The sequence below is a fragment of the Thermobia domestica genome, chromosome 16 (genome assembly GCF_964235325.1).
Source record: "Thermobia domestica chromosome 16, izTheDome1.hap1.1, whole genome shotgun sequence".
Taxonomy (NCBI): domain Eukaryota; kingdom Metazoa; phylum Arthropoda; class Insecta; order Zygentoma; family Lepismatidae; genus Thermobia; species Thermobia domestica.
Window position 1 is genome coordinate 58,135,936 of NC_137469.1, and position 20,116 is coordinate 58,156,051.

The following is a 20,116-nucleotide window of genomic DNA, read 5'->3' on the forward strand; positions in this document are numbered from 1 at the left end:
AAATCAGGAGATTGAGCTGGCCACTCCAACAGAATAAACGCACACGTTGTTCCAGAGACAACCGTTCTGACATCCTGACTAACGGTTCTAAGACAAGTGACCGTTATCCTCACTCTCAGGCTACACAGTGTTGCCATATCGAAACTATTTGCCCAGAATCACAAATCCTACAGTCAGTCAAACATCACATACATAATTATGGTGTAAGATATCGATTGACATATTATATATATATATATATATATATATATATATATATATATATATATATATATATATATATATATATATATATATATATATATATATATTTCTTGTCTTTATACAAAAATTACATTTTAGAAATTAATGATAAATTTACAATATATTGTGCTAACAAACTGTCATAGTTACTAGGATCAGTGAAGGGGGAGTTGCCCCCTCTCTAGAAGTTCGAAAGATGTTCAGTTTTGGAGATACTTGTCAAGACATACAAATTTCTTACTCACATAATATAGTACTTAATATGCTTATATTAAAAACTATCCCAGTAAGCAAACACGTTTACGGTAAGTGAAAGTTTACCTCAGCTAGCTCGTAATAACAAGATACTCTATCACTAGCTCCATCTTGTGGAGAACGGCAGAATTACACAAAATGTCAACTATGCTTGGTTAGGCGATGTATACAGCTCTACATCACTAGATTTAGGGAACAGAATCTGGAAAGCAATCTCGATTTCAGTATGTCTTTGCTTTTAAACTTATTCAGTTCTAATTATTAACAAAAAATCTGTCATTCATAGTAATCGCGTATGTCGTTGAAAAGTGAGCTTTGGTTCTTAATTTTTCGAAATTGTGGCTACACCATAGTAAATCTGCACCCATAGATAAACGTTTCGTTGCGTGAATACATTTGAACAGAAAATGATTCAATAAACTCACACATACCTATTGAAATATTTTGGAAATAATATATGCAAGAATGTAAGAAAAGTACCAAATTTCAGTTATGTATTGTGCAGAAATAGGATTTCTCTTATGCTCAAAATTAATTTTCCCTCGCAAGGTTTGTCTATTATTGATAATACTTAAATAGTATCACCTTCTAGAATCCTTATCATAAGTCTATCAGTAATTAGTCCTAATCATTACAGCTTTAGGCTATGAATATAAAATACTCTTTTAAATAGTATTGGGAACTTTTTGCGTTTACAGTTGCATTATAATCATTTGAATTTATATTCCTTAATAACCACCAACTTTTCAAGATGAGAACAATAACTTACGAGTAACTTAGAGTGCTGGTGCAGTTTTGGCGCACCACATTTTGGAAGACTTACAGGTGAAATTAAATACTTTGTATGAAAAGATAAGTTCATAAGGAACATATATCTGTAGGCGACAAAATTTTATACAAAGTAATACAGCTGTATTTCAGGTTTACAAGTGTAGGCTTACTAGTATAAAACCATTACAAGTGCTTTACGGTGGGTAAAATAGGTGGGTGCATATGAAAGATGACTCTGTTAGATGTTATTTTTCGCCGGCGATATATTGCTGCACAGTGTACAGAAGCTGTATTTTATGTTTACAAGTGGAACGTTATTAGTATAAAGCCATGGCAAGTGCTATTGAAACTCGCATATTTGCCAAAATCCACTTCTTTTTCACTGTCCTCGCTTACGCGTATACAAATCATTGCTGGCGCGCCTGCTCCCTTTGGAAGCACCCCGTGCTACCGCGCTAGCCCACCAGTTTCGCCCTACGCTGACTCGGTTAGATAGCATTCGTGCTTTTCAGTGGCCACCTAGCACAGGTTGGTTTGTGCTTTGGCACTGTAATTCTTATGCCCTAAATCCGGAAACCGTATTTATACGCAAATCAAAAAAGAATGGTAATTTTTGAACAATTATCTCTAGTGGTTCCCTTGAATTTTATCTATGCCAAATGAGATATTTTCATGTCGCCCAGCGCAAATCTTTTAGGAGACAATAAGAAGTAAATTAGTGAAAGAATTACAATTTTCAACAAATATTTCTAGTGGTGCGCCAAAACTACACCTGCACGAAGACGTGTTTACAAATTTCTGCAAGCGACAGAATTAAATAGAAAGTAATACAGCTGTATTTTAGTTTTACAAGTGTAGGGTTACTAATGTAAAATTATTGCAAGTTCTTTAAGACGCATAAAATAAGAGAATGCATATGAAAGATGACTTTATTAGATTCTGTTTTCCGCCGATGTATATTTCTGCACAGTGTACAGAACCTGTGCTATAGTTTACAAGTGGAGTGTAACTAGCAATGAAACCAGGACAAGTGCTATTGAAACTCATATCATTGCGAAAACCAATTTCTTCTCACTACCCTTGCTTACGCGCAGGTCCACCAGCTTCGCCTTGCCTTGACTCCGTTAGATACTATTCGTGCTTTTAGTGGCCACCTAGCACAGGTTGGTTTGTGTTTTTCCACTGTAGTTTTTATGCCACATATACAGGAGCCGTATTTATACGGAAATCTTAAAAGAATTGTAAATTTGCAACAATTACTCCGGTGGTTTCCTTGAATTTTATCTATGCCAAGTGAGATATTCCCATGTCGCTAGTGGAAATTTTTTAAGGGATAATAAGAAGGAAATTAGTGAAAAAATTATAATTTTTCAACAATTCTTTCTAGTGGTGCGCCAAAAGTAAACCAATACATAAGTGAGCTTAGATTACTACGTTAGGTTACGTGTTATTCACTTACCTTGGTGCATTGGTTTAGTGCGGCGGGGCTTACCGGAACTTAACTCATAATATTTTAATCTCGTTAAAACATCAGCAGCAAACGAACATATGCAAATACAAGGCACATCATAATCAAAGGTACAAATTAAGAATAGAGGTAAATTTCTTAAAGAAAATTCTCAGGCAAAATTTGTTAATTTCTCAAGAAAGAGTAATGATTAATGAAGTTATTTATGTAGGTGGCAAACACGTAAGTCACCTGTGAAAACAGAAACAGTGTTGGAAATTGTCGTTCATTACTATGCAATTGTAATGCATTCTTGCTTCTAGTGACCACTTTTCACGGAGGGTGCGTGGGTTTTGCAGTTATCTTTTTTGAGGCGTATATCCTTGCCGCTAAACTGGCTGCTCCGACGAATGCATCCCTACGCTAATCTTCGCTCTGCCCTGTTTGAGGTCCTTGGTTTCATCCCAGCTCGCGCCAACTGAACTTTGAGGTGGAGAAACACCGTGTACGTGAGTTTCCTCGGGTTTCTCCCGTTTCTTCCCACTCTCTTCATTCCACCATTTTATTCATTTCTTATTATCACCGTCTCCTTTAACCTAGCCAGCATATACGTGGAACGTAAAACTTAAAAAAATCGCCCTGCACTGAATCGAAATGGATGCAAAGTTAACTTGTGGTCACCATCTAACACACTTTGTTCTTTTTAGTTTAATGTCTACGATTATGCAACGAGGCTAAGAGAGACCGTGATGATGACACTGATTGAATGAAGAAAGTACGAGGAAAAGGGAGAACCCAAGAAAAGGGTGTTTATCCACCACAAAACCCATTTGGGGTACGCACCAGAACTGAGCGCTCGCACCAAGTTGGCAAACACCGTGCGAATGAATTTTTTTTTGGGTTGTCCCTTTTCTCCCACTTTCTTCATTCCACTGCTTCATTCATTATAATCATCATCACTGTCTCCCTTAGCCTCGCAGCTTAAACCTTGGGTGCTAAACTTTCTTCCTTTCTTTTGTTTCTTTTTTTAAAGGGGGGGGGGCAATAATATTACTTGTTGGTGTGTGCAGAATAAGGAAAAGGACCGAGAAGACCAAGAGAATTTGAACTTTCTAACACACAAAACTCTGTGGTGGTGAAAAATCTATATACAACCAGACAAAAGATAAATAGTGGACAGTTTCAATTTGGTAATTCAAATGACGATAGTATTAATGTCAAACGCCAACCGCAAACAACTAATATAAATGTCGTCTGTATTCTGTAGAAAGGTTATCTACATTATGTTTCATTTTGCTTTAATAAATCGACGGGTTTCTTTGTTCTATTAATAATAAACCTTTATTAACTAAGAAACAAGACATGCGAAAGGAAATAGAGGGTGAGCTGTTGGCTAGTTTCCAAAAATATCACAACACAACCCTTATTTGATCTCTGAATCTTACGAACACATAGAGTAAATTTATATGCATTCAGTAAGTAATGTATTTTAAGTTTGGTATTCTACTATATTATGGAACTATTCCAGCTTCTCGTAAAATCTACAGGGTGTGGCCAAAAGTCTGGGCCGAGCTAAATATTTCAGATACTTTAGATACAGTCGACCTGAAGTCCATTGGGATCAATGGTGGTGGGAGAGGGAAACATTATGACGTGGTTAAGGTTGTCGTCCGCCATCATGGTGGTCATCATACTGGAAACAACTTGGTTATTTTAAATGGCAACATGATTGTGTGATATATTAAACGACATCCCCGTTCGAAGAGAAATCTAACGGTAAACTTAGTTTTCCGAAATCTGGAACGGTTTTGAAGTTGTGAATGGATTTAGGATAGTTTATGTGTGAAATGTCCTCTGCCGTGTGTCGAATTGAAGGATGAAGTGGAAAGCAAGCTTTGTAACATCTCACATTACGTATTCTTTAATGACCAGGAAAAGAGAGAGCTTACACACGTGAGACAATTACAATCACATGACATGTTCAACATGTCCACCGTTCTGTTGTATGCACATCTTTAATTTGTGCGATCCAGTGCTTGTACACTCTGCGAAGCACGAATTTCGATTCTTTCCTCTCGAATTAACATTCCGTCCTAGCTACAAGAAATAAAATAAAGAGTTAGATAGTTTTGTTCCATACAATACTCCACACAAAACAAAATTTAAGTCTAAAAGACAACATGACCTATCCCAAATGCATTCACAACTACAAATCCGTTGCAGATTTTTGGAAAACTAACTTTACCGTTGGGTTTCTCTTCGAAGGATGTTGTTTAATATGTCACACGACCATGTTGCCATTTAAAATAAACAAATTCATTCCGAAATGGTGGCCACCAAGATGGCGGACGACACTCTTAACCATGTTATAATGTTTTCCACTCCCACCAATATTGATCCCAATTGACTTCGGATCGATTGCATTTACAGTTTCTCAAATATTTAGTCCTGTCCAGACTTTTGGCCATATACTGTATACATAAAAAAAAGCAAGTTATAGTTTGGGCAATGAGTAGTGGAATGAACGAAAGGACCCTTTAAAATTTCTACGGGACATTGATCTTTTTAACAAGTAAAAATACCGGTACCGGTTCATAAGTTTACCGTTACCACCCGAATAAGACGGTTTTCATACTTGTTTCTTTCTTTGTTGTTTAAGTTTTTGAATTTTATGCAGCACCGAGGGTATTGAAGTCAGCTTTGATCCATATGTAGGGCTTGAATCCGTTGCATTTGGCAAGTGTACAAACCATCATGCAATTACATTTAGACCTCTTTCCAACACCCAGCAATGTCAACCTGAAACTTTATAAAATCCCATCTCAAGAAGCAGAAATTCCCATTTTGCTGTCGGGTTTCCCACGTTATACTAATTACAAAGTTAAAGTTAAAAGGGAAACAAACGAAATGTGAGAGTATTGTACGTCACACATTTTCTTCAGTATATGAGTAAGCCACTCGTAAATTTTGATCATCTATAAATACATAGTACGTTTATCAAGTAGTTGATGAATAACTATTTTTCTTGATTAAAAGAAACAGAAAATGGGGAAAACAAGTACATTTTGTTGTCAAGATTTATTATTTACATAATTCTTTTGTCATCATATTGGAATGAAAGTAAAGATGCTAAAAGAACAACTCCAGTCGTTTTTGGTGTAAAACGTTTTCAAAGTTGATTGGTTCTAATTTTGAATTCTACTTTTTTCTTTTAATTATATCCTTTGTATTTAAAAAAATACCAGAGCACAATTTACATTTCTTGTAGATTGTTTCTCGAGAATCACAAGTTACTTCTGCACTAGTGTGTATTTTCTGTTATCAAAATTTGACAATCAATACTGATTTCAAAATTATTGAGGAGTTATTGGTCTTCTTTCAGCCCATGGAGAATTTTGTTACTGTCAATGAAAAATCCCACATTTAATGCCAATTGTAACAAAAGTTTCCTTTGTCTCTTTTCAATAAATTAATGTTTTAAAAATCCCACAAAATGGGATTTTTCCCACGGGTTGGAATTACTGCCCAGCACACTATCTTGCCGCCAAAAGAGTTGGATAACACCACCGCTGTAATGGGCTGAGTTTGACGATCAGGTGATATACCAAAGCTAATACATCAAAGACGATCCCTTCATCTTTTAAAACAAAGATTTACCTATAAAACTACACTAACAAGAATTTTAGGAATGATTACAAAAATGCATCAACAGATTGCGATCTTGGCCAATAATTAGTTTTTGAATCAGGAGCCACAAAATTTTTGAATGGCCCCTAAATCGAAATTTCGTATTTTTTACGGAATAAACACATCATACTGATAAGTGAGTTATGTGATAGTTTGGGTTTAACTACACTATATGTAGTTCTCCAGATATAAGGCCTACAAGAAAATTTTTGTCTGAAATATGCAATGTTTTTTTTTTTATTTTTCTTTATTTATTGAAAAGATAATGTTTTTTTTTTTTTTTTTGTAATCTGACTCCACTAAACTTTTTTTTATACAAATCTCTTTCGATAGCACACTATAATAAAAGCTCGCATGGATGGGTTAATACGTTTGTATGTTAAATTATTGCTCATTAACATATTGAATAAGTATATCTTGGCGTTAGCTATTATAATTGTTACAATGTTGCACGGATGTTTTAACACTAGGATTGTACCTTTCCGACTAATTTATTGAACTAACTTTTCACACTCGGTGCATTTAACTATAATATAATACGACCAATTCAATTTTTTATGGATATAAAATAATTCAACTGATTTTTACAAAATATTAAACACTACAAATATATTGGATCTTTTGATTCAAAAATAAAATCATATACAAACCTGCTTTAGTCTTCCTCACTGGAAAGGAATATTTAAGGCTAAAGCGGTAGGCGAGGTAAATGGTAAAGTTAGAGCTTTATGGAAGATCGTGATTTTGTTCGGTAGTAAAGAAAAACTCATCGTATGTCACGAACGCAAGATGGCCCCATATTTTTGGGCACGAAATTGCAGGAAAGAAACTCGTCTTGGATTTAGAAATCTAGACCTCGGCTGTAAAAGGAGATAACCCACATATAACAAAAATGTTAGTTCTGTGAGTAAACAAGGCGGCAAGCCTCTTCTCCGTCTGCTAACTTTCGGGGGGGGGGGCTTTGCCTGAAAATGTGAAAGTTCAGCAAGATATTTCATATACTTTACTATAGCCCGGAATTCCCCCCTAAATACGCCACTGGTTCAAGGTGAAACATTTTCATATATAGATAGCAGGGAAGGCCACGGTGACATGCCACTGTGGCAAATTTTACGCAGTATAAGGTGACAACCTGTAGTTCATTCACAAAACTAAAATTTCTTGATATGAGGGTTATCACCTTCTACACCCGAGGTCTAGAACGGTAACAAAATAGTGTATACACAAAAAAGCTCCTGCTTACATGGGCTGTTGAAATCCCATCACATTATCTCGACTTCGAAAGATTATTTTCATGAGGAACGACTTGCTTCATATTGTAAGTTCGTTAATGAATTATCGAAATCGCTCGAGACATTTTCGAGAGAATTGTCCAACCACTTGGAGTGGCTTACCACTTTCCTTTTATTTTTTTCAAGAGAAATTACTTATACCATATTGCAGGGTTAATAATATGTAATTAAATATTTATTTACGAAATATGAGCCAAATCACCATTGCCGTTATTGAAGAAATCTTCCGAAGAAAAGAAAGTAAGAGCAAACAACCCCTTTTGGATTTTTTTCAATGATATAATTTGTTACATTTATAGGGCTGTAAACGAAGTATTACATTATGAAATACTCCTAAGCAAAATCGTTAAAGTCGATTTCGATTTCCTACCTCCATTAAAATAACGGAGAGTTGCACGGTCCAGAACGGTTATAACACGACGAGGCTACGTGAAGATGAGCCCTTGGATGTTCTGCTGTGGTATGGCAAGCCATGCGTTTTCAAATCGATGCCACAGCTCACACCAACTATAACTGACGGAGTTCGCACGCAAGTGTGAGAGTCGTTGTGCAGCCATCGTCCAGACATGTTCAATCGGGGAGAGATCGGGAGAATAATGTGTCCAGTCAAGAAGTGTAGGATACTACGTGCCATGTGTGGGTGTGGTTATCTGTTGGCACTAGCGTACCCAGGAATTTATTTCGAGGGGGTCCAAACTAAATATGAAGCTATTTTATATTAAAATTGCTAAAATTGCCCCTAAAATTAGGCTAAATTTTTAAAAAGTCGAAATTTCGGGGGGGGGGGTCCGGACCCCCCGTGTCCCCCCTCCGTACGTCCCTGTCTGCTGGAATAGTCCCGGGGAGGACCTGCACTAAGAAAACCATAACCGGGTCCAACACTTCATGAATGTAAAGTTGGCTGATCAATTATTCGTCAATGCGTAGGAGGCATGAATAGTAACGCACCCATAACACCTGGTGTCGAACCGACGTGGCAATGCAAAATGCAGGCTTAGCCTAGCATATTGTCACGGCAGCGCCAGATATGGATGCAACCATCGTGAAGCTGCAGACAAAAGTAGGATTCGTCTGAAAAGAGGATATTCGTCCCTCCATATACAACGTTTGCGACATAATTATAGTGTTCCATATATGTGTGTGTGCTGTGCAGTCACCGAAAGCCGTAGCAATGGGCGCCGTGCAAATATGGCCCGCTCTGCCAGACGACGCAGGACTGTTAATGGGACACTGCACTGGGCACTGCAACAGCTCTAATGCTTGTTCCAGTGTGTGGAATGTGGCTATCCTGCCAGAGTCGTACGGACAAGCCATCTATCCTCGCAGCCCGTAGTTTGGGGCAATTATTGGGATCGGGTGTGTCGCTGCATAGTGCCTCTGTAGAGATGCGCATGAGACGAGTTGAGACAGGATTTTCCTGACAAAATTCTAGTCGAGACACCGCTCTACCAATAGAAAAATATTTTTCGAGTCGAAACATCACTTTTACAGCACATTTTCGAGACGAGACAGCCACAAATATTGTCTCGTGCGCATCCCTGTGCCTCTGTGGAGCCATCGCGTCTGTACTGTGGCCGCATTCCGTTCAACACGGGCATCAATGTCGCGGAAGGATAAATCACACTCACGATACGCTACTATTCGTCCACGATCAAAGGCTAAAACCTGCTAGAAGGACTGTCGCAATCGATGACGAAGCATATTTTTTTACCGCATTCACACCCTCACGTCACACAAACCTTCGTCTATCACTGAGTTGTGGCTCTCTGGGCGGCCTCAGCTTCCTGTCATTAAATGGCATATCCGGCGCCTCTAGATCTTCATGGCACTGTTCTGATAATCAATTATTTATCCCTCCATACTTTCTAGTATTCGGAAAATTTGGGCTTCCTATAATGCCTCCTTCTTCGTGTTAGATTTTAAATGGCGAACAATGTTTATTGAGGCTCCAAAAATAACTTGATTAAAAGTTAGGGACGAAGAAACGTTTGTTAAAATCTTGAATTCTTTTTTTAAACGATCATAACACTTTCCTATCAATCCTTGAAAGTAAAAATCGAAAAATAATAATAACTCTGTACAAAGACCTTACTTTTCATTATTATTATTATTATTATTATTATTATTATTATTATTATTATTATTATTATTATTATTATTATTATTATTATTATTATTATTATTATTATTATTGTAATTTTCCTTTAGGTACACTGGAAATATGGATTAAGGTCAGTGTTAAAAGCAATTGGACATGAAGGAAGACCAGGCATAGGCAAATCTGTAAATGCACAATCTAATGCGAATACAACAGGACCATGTCGTAATTTTTGCACGAAAAAGAGCTCAGACAAATTTATAGGACTAACACGAGTACTTCTTGAGCAAGATTTATCTAAAGTGAATACCGTAAAGCATAAGTCGAAAGAACTTTGCGGATACAAGAGCTCGAAGAGACACAAGTCTAAAGGTTCAAGAACAAAAAGTGAAAAATCACTGGAGCTTCAACAAAATGACGGTGTAGAACATATTCCTACAGTGCTGATGAAAGGAAATGTTCTTGTTATATATGATGACCCCGATCCAGCACCTACAGAAGGGGCTAAAGCTAGAGAGATCAAGGGTAAATGTACCACAGACATTGCCAATATACCAAAAGGCTTCAGCGTATTGAATGCGTTAAGTCCAAAATCTGCTAATCTAGATGTTAAGAGAAAACCCGTAACCGATATTTTAAGTGACGTAAAAGAGAAGGATGGTGAAGCATCACCTGAAAATTTTAAGCAGAAGATGTCCACCAATGTTGTGAATATGCCTGAAGCTGTAAAAAATACAATTAAGACTGATGTTTATGCAAAACATAAAACTTCGACAATAAATAGCAAAGGTATTGCTAGAAGTAGGAAGATGCGAAAAACTTCAGCCATCCCCAAACATTTAGATAAAGAAGATGATGCTTTAAAAGGCCAAAGATCAGCTAAGACACGCAAGCAATATTCTGCTAGAGTTAAAAGTGGACGAAGTCCCGTTGTTCCCCAAAGCTCAAAAAGTGCGGCCTCAAGCAGAGTATATAGCAGAAATGGAAAATTATTTTCAACGGCTGCCCCAGAAGGTCAAAGTTCAGGTGGCGCATCAGGCACAGGAAAGGGAGGTCAAAGTTCAGGTGGTGAGTCCAGCTCAGGGAAGGGTCAAGACGGTAAACCAACTATAACAGCTGCCCCAGCAGGTCAAAGTACAGGTGGCGCATCAGGCACAGGAAAGGGAGGTCAAAGTTCGGGTGGTGAGTCCAGCTCAGGAAAGTGTCAAGACAGTAAACCAACTATAACAGCTGCCCCAGTAGGTCAAAGTACAGGTGGCGCATCAAGCACAGGAAAGGGAGGTCAAAGTTCAGGTGGTGAGTCCGGCCCAGCAAAGGGTCAAGACGGTAAACCAATTATAATAGCTGCCCCAGGAGGTCAAAGTACAGGTGGCGCATCAGGCACAGGAAAGGGAGGTCAAAGTTCAGGTGGTGAGTCCGGCCCAGGAAAGGGTCAAGACGGTAAACCAATTATAATAGCTGCCCCAGGAGGTCAAAGTATAGGTGGCGCATCAGGCACAGGAAAGGGAGGTCGAAGTTCAGGTGGTGAGTCCGGCCCAGGAAAGGGTCAAGACGGTAAACCAACTATAACAGCTGCCCCAGCAGGTCAAAGTACAGGTGGCGCATCAGGCACAGGAAAGGGGAGTCAAAGTTCAGGTGGTGAGTCCGGTTCAGGAAAGGGTCAAGACGGTAAACCAACTATAACAGCTGCCCCAGCAGGTCAAAGTACAGGTGGCGCATCAGGTACAGGAAAGGGAAGTCAAAGTTCAGGTGGTGAGTCCGGTTCAGGAAAGGGTCAAGACGGTAAACCAACTATAACAGCTGCCCCAGCAGGTCAAAGTACAGGTGGCGCATCAGGTACAGGAAAGGGAGGTCAAAGTTCAGGTGGTGAGTCCGGCTCAGGAAAGGGTCAAGACAGTAAACCACCTGTAACAGCTTCACCAGGAGGTCCAGATTCAGGTGATAAGAGCGGCACAGGAAAGCCCTCTACAATCAGCATTCCAGATGTCCCTGGTTTAAGTGATAAAGTGGTTAAAATGCCTGAAGGTGAGTGAAGTTTTTGTTACGCATTTTACACAAACACATATATATATGATATAATAACCCTACTGTTATATATAACAAGGTTAGGGACATACTGGAGAGAGTGATAAAGATATGAAAATTCCTCAGATGTCGAGAGTAGATATACCCAAATAAACTTTAAATGGTGTATTCAATGTGTAATCAAACATTATGGATATGATATTGAAAAGTGAGACAGGACCTTGGCGACCAACCTGAAAGAAAATGATTTTTAAAAAAAATGCTTTACTTACGTCTTCCGAGGCCGGTGTCGCACCCATCATTGTGCATGTAAGTTTTTTGATCCAAATCTAATATAGTCGCTTTCAACAGAGTTGCCGTGTTCGCCCTGCCATGTTTGCCATCTCTCTGATATTATAATAAAAGGGTTTGATTTCAGATTCTATATATCGTTCCAATTTTATTTGTGTGTTTATACACTTTTGAACCACCCTATCCAATGAAGTTGTCAATGTTCAACGGAGAGTACTTCTCCTCTTATTTGTTACAAGAATTATTTTAGCTGTCTCAGAAAGGTACCTTTCAAGAAAAGGTTGGGCCTAAAGAAGAAACTAAAAGAAGTTCTTCGTCCATACAAAAGGATCTTCAGCTTCTCCCCCAATGTTCCTTTCTGAAAGCAGATTGAGATCTAAGGCATAATGACCAACCTTGCTCACGTTCTTTTATATTCTTTCATTTAAAAATTGGCTTATGATGTCTCATAAGTATCAACAAATCGCACACTTTTACATAAATATATTAGCATAATCTCTTTGTAATTCCACTAAGTCATAATGGTAATATTGGAGTTGAATCTGTGGTAAGGCTGTGTTAGTAACAGATACAAAATAATGTAAAAGATTGGACAAATCCCAATTTAAGGGGAGGAAATCAAACTTCAACCAACCATAATATACAGGGTGCTTCAAAACAACACCGACAACGTTTGGGAGGTAATTCCTGACACAAAGATAAGACAAAAAATATAGACCGACCTGGGTGCACAAATCCGTCATTTCGGAGTTATAGGCTGCCGAAAACATGAAAAAATGAATTTTAAAGGTCCATAGCTCCAAAATTATGGGGCGTACCGTAGCCGGGTCAAGACTTCACTTAGGAACTTATATGTCTGATATCCAAAAATACATGTTTCAGAATCCTGCGGTACTCTCGCAACAATTTTTATAGAGAGAGTTTGGCTACGAACATATAATTTGAAATACTCACCAACTATCTCCATAAAAATTATTGCCTAAGTATCGCAGGATTTTGAAACTTGGTTATTTGGATAGGGTACATACTAGTTCCTAAATGAAATCTTGACCTGATTACGGCAGGTCCCATAGTTTTGTAGCTATGGATCTGTAAAGTTCATTTTTTCATGTTTTCGGCAGCCTATACTTCGAAAGGAAGCATTTGTGCACCCAGGTTGGTCTACACTTTTTTTTTGTCTCGTCTTGGTGTCAGGAATCACCTCCCAAACGTTGTCGGTGTTGTTTTGAAACACTCTGTATATATTCCTTCAATGCAAAACCATGCCAAGAGAAGACTATTAGGATTAAGGTTCTCTTTTTAAATTTCTAAGGATGTTTTGCATATAATAGCAAGTTATTTTCAAATTCCCTTAATAAGTTTTTGTTTACTTAGCACACATCTCTGATTTCTCTCTGGATATATGGCTTTGTTTTAATAAGCCCTGTTCCATGAGGTTCTAAAGCTTAATCTTGATTATCATATGTACAACTCAATAAGTACAGTATTACAGACTTATAGAAAAAAACCGCAATGAATATGAAACCATCATTTCACAATCGAATCTGCAAAAATTAAGTACTTTATTACTTAATCGTCACTATACCCTTGTGTAAGCCCTGAGCTTGATATCATATGGAAGCACGGAACATATTATTCAGACCCCGCGCTAATTAAAATGATTGTTCTATTATCCTTCTTGATGTACAGGACAAAACCTCCAATCAAAGAAACAAATTTAGTAATTCATTTGAATATTTCTTATTCCTCAACCTCCATTTACTCTGAGCTTCCAACCACATGAAATAACCACCTATGGTTGTTCATAAGAGAACGGTTATTTTTTCGTAGGCGAATCAAACAAATGTTAACTACTTCACATACAGAGTGCGAAATATCACAGTTCAAGTGAATGAGCAGAGAAGACTGGATTGTTTCGACATAGACAGTTCACATATTTAAACATTAAACAATAAAATGTGAATTTGGGATAAGAATATTGTTAACAAATGTTATACAGAGCGATGCAGAGCACAGAAAATTGAGAAGAGTTGGTACTCGTGGAAAAAAAAAAGAGCAGATACATCCTGTTGGGGCAAACAGTAAATTTAGTAAGATAAATCCTTTCGTTCAGAACATTCTTTTACTTCTATTGTGTTTACAGAAGTAATCGTCAAGAAACAACACGCAATAGCGGTGGGATCCTGTTCACAGGAGATCGGTTTCTAGCTGCTCGCATCGGTGTGATAGGTCCAATTCTGTGCCGCATATATTTCCGTATAGTACGATTCACAGTGGCACGACCTACATGAAAATTACGCACTTAATTTATTTCTACGATGCGTAACGCAACGAACTTAGCGTCGGAAAGAGAAACAATGAGCCGCGTAACAGAAACTGTTCGGCGGCATCAGGCTACGCTTGATCACAGTTCTACTGCGTGATTACGAACTACTGTGTTTGCCTCGTGGCAATCTCATGATGATGAGTTGCGCATGCGCAGTACAGCTTCTCATTGACTTCGGCTCAATATAAATGAATCAACCGCTGTACAAAATTACCAGATTATAAAGTCTAGTGTTCTTATGTTTTCACATATCACCACTGGCGTAAATCCCAGGTGGATGAGGGGACACGTCCCCTCCAATAATCCGATTTGAAATGTGTTTTGGGGGAGCTAGGGGTTTAGAGAGAGAGAAGAGGAAGATTATTAGAAAGTGGAAAGAGGCTAGAAGAATAAAGAGAGAACAAGAGAACCTAATGAATTGGACAAGCGGTATGAATATACACGAGCAATGGGAGAAATTGTTGGATGTGATAGAAAAGGAACAAGAAAAGTGCATATAGGCTATTAATATTTATTTATTTATTTATTTAAATTTATATATTTATATATTTAGTTATATATATATATATTTTTTTCTTATTTAATATTTTCTATTTGTTATTTAATTTTTTTTTGTATGTCATCTCATTAAGGAACTGTTAGAAAAAGTGAAAGGGCTCATTATATTTTTCTGTTTGCGCGTAAGTAACTTTATCCTCATTGGTTCCCTCCGACCAATGAGAGAGAAGAAGGGGCGTGGCCTTTCACTTTCTCATGTATATAAGATCTGCTGTCACATGTCTTTTCTCAGTGTTTGTGTCTGATGAAGAGGACGTTAGGTCCTTGAAACTGTAACATTGTAAGTATAGTTTTTAATATATTTCATTCTGCTCTGGTCAGAACTGTGTTTTATTTGGGGGAGAAATTTGATGATTTTTGTCCGATTGCCACAAAGGAACGTGAGACAAAATTGATATCCCCCAGAATAAGGCTCAAATCTACCCGCCTTCCAACGCTGAAGACAACTCTGCTCCTCTGATCCTCCACAACATTGTTTTTCAACTTCATAAATTTTTTGAACATCGAAAAACTATGGGAACGGTCTTACCTCTCCCCCGAATGTTGAAGACAGATTTGCGCCGCTGCATACCACTAGTTCATCCGTCATTTACACTAGTTGCTGTGCCAGAGCCTTCGGCCTGCAGTACACTATAAGTTAAAACCGCACATAATTAAAAGCTATAATTACTTTTAACAAATTTATTTTGAGTTTACCTATCAACCATCCGTGTCTCCTTACAATATATTTTATGTAGTTATTATACCGTCCAAAAAGTAGGATTTCGGAAGTTCTTTAAAATAAGCATCTGCTTGGGTGACGATCTCCTCGTTCGACGTGAATTGTTTTCCACCTAGCCATCTTTTCAAGTTTGGAAATAAATAAAGTCACTGGGGTCAAATCTGGTCAATACGGTGGATGTTGTAATAATTCTAATTTTTTACTTCCATAATTTTAGTCATCGAAAATTGTCTTGATGGAAGAGAATTTTTTTCTTTGACAAAGAAGGATGTTCTTTTTCTCTTGATTTCTTCTCTTAACCGGTGCAATAACGACGCGTAATACTCTCCATTTATCGTTTTTTTTTATTTTACTAATCGCTGTAGATGATTCCGCGAGCACTCCAAAAAACTGTGACCATCACCTTATCGGCCGTTTTCATAGTCTCCGCTTTTCTCGGAACTGGATCGCCTTTAAAAACTCACTGTTTCGACTTCTTTGTTTCTGCAGTATAGCAGTGTATTCATATCTCGTTTACTGTTATAGATCGACGCAGAAACTCGTTGGGATTTAAAAAAAAAAAGCGAAAAACCATCCTCCGAATCAATCATACGATTGCGTTTCTTCTCCTCTGAGAGCAAACACGGCACCCATCTTGCCGACATTTTCTTTCAAACTCAATATTTCGTCCAAAATTGAAAACATTGTATCTTATGATATGCCTGCGGCCTCAAATATTTCGTGCAATCTGATTCGTCGATCACTCAAATCCATATCGTGGATTTCATCAATCATTTGCGGATGTACGGCCATGTTTACTAAATTGTAAACAGTCGCAAACACAGGAGCAGATGTACCATGAACTTCATTCAACTCGACTATGATCTCTTGCGATGTTAAGTCTTTTAAATAGTAGTGCTTAATAACCACACGACACTCATTTCTTTCCGTTTTTCTAAATAAACACAAGTTTGATTTCTTCAATCGACTATAATAATGAAGCCACGTGACGAATAGCTTAAACTACGAGTGTCACCTTTCGGATTTTGTAAGTACATTGAAGAACCCTCGTACATATTAAACAGTGCCCTAATCGAGATTTTCCGTGTTCTACCCATGGGCGGAGTTAGGAATTGTCTGCTGGGGGGCATGATAAACAAAAATGAGAATTGAAGGATCTTATAAGTGTCAATTTTATTTTTGTCAAAACGTTGGGGGACACTACCCCCCATGCCCCCCCATAACTCCGTCCACGGTCCTACCTTTGATGTACCGCTTATACAAATTGTGAAAATGTCCATGGCTGGATACATTTCTAACTGAATTTTTCGTGCTAATTCGGGAACACTCAATCCAATGGAACTAGTGAAAGATTGGAATTGCTTGAATATAACTTAATTACAAAGTAGATTCAACATCTTCAAATTAGCATGGGAAGCACAATTAGGAATTTTTCCAATCTTGAACATTAAAAAAAAGAAAAAAATAATAAGTGACATTAGCTCCAGTTCTTCTATCAAAATTAGTTCAGCCGTTTTGATGTTCTGATGTAGGTAACACATACAGTTATACCAGTACTTTAATTTAGTTATAGAAGCTTTTAAACTAAAAGATTTCACGAAAGGATTATACTCTTGAACCCAGTCTCGTTTACATCTCTGCCTGGAATCATCTAAAACCTTACCGAGCCTCAAGAACATTGAATCCTCAACCTCAACCTGATTTGAAAACATTTCTGGCTCCCAAATTAAAACTGATTGCATTATAAAAAATGATAGAATAAACTTGAGATCGAAGTCGCATCTTATTTCTATGAACAATTAATCAAATTATTAGAAATTGTTGACTTATTCTTTATGTATTATTATGTTTTCCAGGGGAAGTAAAACCAGGTGTTTCTAAAACTGGTACCTATAAGAATGTCGAATATTATTGTTACAATGAGGTGTCTGTCTACCAAGCAGAGGTGGAATTGAAGAAATTCAGATTGCCTAGACCATCTGTCAAGAAGAAAGAAAACTAACATATTTCGTCTTAAATTGTATTTGTACTCTTACAGTTTGGATAAATAGGCACTTTTCTTATTAAAAGTTTTGTTACTTTAAAAATGTTTGATATAAACCTTATAAAGACATGAAAGGTATAAGGGAAAATGGTAATAATCTATAAAAGAAGTTATATCGGCTAAAGGTAAAAGTAAAGATATTCTATAATCTTTATTTCGCAAAACGGTGTACAGTATATGAGCAGTCGCTAAAGTAAGACATGTCTGTAGGTGCTCCAGGAATCGGTGAAGCGTGAAATCATGGGGGTGTCGCTTGAATATGGGAGAATTAGTGTTGGACTCTTCAACGCGAGGTTGCGTGTGAACTGTTGCCATCCCCATAGCATACATTTCCGAAGTAACGTTAATTTATTCTTTGTAGGAGTAGTTGTCTCGATTCTGCTAGTCATAGCTGGTTTAGAGACCAACCATGGGCCCCGAACCCTGGAGGATGTGTTTGTAAAATTGGAGCCAATATAAAGGAAGATGAATGGCCTGTGCGAGAGTAATGCTGAATTTTGTAAACGGTTAGAAGGTGTGCTGAGTGAATTAAGAGAGGTGAAAGAGGAGAACAAAAGACTTAGGGCAGAAATTGTAATGAATCGAAATACAATAGATAGGCTTAAGAATTTTTCGCGACGGAACAATCTAATTTTTACAAACTTACAAGGGAAGAACAATGAGACTTGGGAGGATTGTGAGAATGCAGTAAGACAGTTTGTACAAGAACGCCTCGGAATTGAACTTTCGGAACAAGATATTGAGCGAACGCATAGACTAGGCAGAGACAGGAACAGGCCCATTATTGTGAAATTTATCTCATATAAACGGAAGTTAGATATTTTAAGAAGTGCGTATAAGGCAAAAGGGACTCCCACTATAATATCTGAGGACTTTTCCGCGCGTGTTCGTGAAGTAAGAAAGAAACTGACAGTGCACATGAAAAAAGCCGGAGAAGAATTGAATTGAATTGAATTTCTCTTTATTTCAGCGGGCGAGGTTCAGCCGGAGGCTGCTCTGCCACCTAACCCTTGTCATCATTACAAAGAAAAGAAAGAAAAAAAATAGACACAAATAAGATACAAGATACAAATAACAACATAACATGATACATTCAATAATACTAATGATAAATAAAACACTCAGTAAATGTAAATAAAAAAAAAACTAATACTGCTAGTCCAATTTCATACCAATTTCAGTCCAATTTCAAACTGTAGTAAACTTGTCATGTGTGCCAATGCTTTGTCTCTGATCTCTAAATAATAATGTTTGGAGTGATGATTTAAATAAATTATACGGTTTGTCAGTGATTGACTTTGGTAGGGAGTTCCAGATTCTTACTGCCGAGATTGAAAATGCCTTCTCTGTTATTTTTAAAGAATGCCGGGGCATATTCAGCTTATTACTTCCTCGGGTATTGTAACGGTGAATTTCTGATCTGCATGTTAATTTATGATGCAAGTAAGGTGGTGCTTTATGTGAATTTATTTTGTATAGTAAACAACAGTATCGGAGATATCGTCTTTGGGACATGGTTAGGATATTGTTTTCATTAAGTACCGGCAGAATATGCTGAGACTTCCTGTAATTGAGAGAGAAGCGTATAGAGTAATTCTGTATTTTCTGAATTGCTCTAGTATTTTGAGTGGAGAGACAGCTACCATATATTGAATCGCAGTAATCGAACAGAGGCAAAATCAGTGTGTTAACAAGATATAGTCTTGTTTCTTGCGATAAATAGCCTTTCAATTTATAAAGCTGTCGTAAGATGCGCTTAGCTTTAATACACTGTTCAGAAATGTGTTTATTCCAGCTAAGCCCTTGGTCTATTATTAAGCCTAGATCTTTCACAAAGGGAGAAATTGGAATACTGGAATTCACTACAGTTACTTTTAGGTCATCAGAGTTGATTTTGCTCAACTGATGTGATGTTCCCAATACAGTGAAAACACATTTTAATGGATTAAGTAAAAGACCATTCTTAAGGCACCAGTTGCTAACAGCTGAAAGATCCGTATTAAGTAACTCTATTGTGTCCACAATATTTTCAGGCGTACTACTGATGAAGATCTGGGTATCATCCGCATAGAAGTGAACTGATGAATGTTTTATGACTGTGGAAAGATCTGCTGAAAAGAGTGAAAATAATAGGGAACCTAATATTGAACCTTGCGGAACTCCTGCCTTTATCAGGGATGGGGTAGATACCTGAGTCTTTTCTCCTCTTACGAGGAACCCTAAGTATCTATCAGAGCCCGATTTTCATGAAATTTTGTATATAAATAGAGTACCTCGGGAAACACGCACAGCCAAAATTGTAGCTGCAGAGTCCAAGACGTTGAGACACTCGGGCTCGAGAAAGATCAAATGCGGAAC

The 20,116-nt window shown here is 37.6% G+C and overlaps 2 protein-coding genes across 2 annotated transcripts in view; one reads left to right on the forward strand and one right to left on the reverse strand.

The window, feature by feature from the left end:
* The window catches only part of brp (ELKS/RAB6-interacting/CAST family member bruchpilot), a gene marked incomplete in the record, with an annotated part of 771,444 nt that overhangs the window by 273,118 nt on the left and 478,210 nt on the right, over positions 1-20,116 (reverse strand).
* Positions 906-17,794, forward strand: LOC145673070 (uncharacterized). Its single transcript, XM_081742419.1, has 3 exons — positions 906-1,047; positions 9,904-11,818; positions 17,571-17,794. Exons 1-3 carry the CDS (start codon positions 991-993, stop codon positions 17,714-17,716), a joined length of 2,118 nt encoding a protein of 705 aa, XP_081598545.1. The 5' UTR covers positions 906-990; the 3' UTR covers positions 17,717-17,794.

Coding starts and splice junctions, on each gene's coding strand:
- LOC145673070 (XM_081742419.1), top strand. CDS start 991: ATGTATTGTGCAGAAATAGGATTTCTCTTATGCTCAAAATTAATTTTC. Junction 1,048..9,903: donor AATTAATTTTCCCTCGCAAG/GTTTGTCTATTA, acceptor ATTTTCCTTTAG/GTACACTGGAAATATGGATT. Junction 11,819..17,570: donor AGTGGTTAAAATGCCTGAAG/GTGAGTGAAGTT, acceptor TATGTTTTCCAG/GGGAAGTAAAACCAGGTGTT.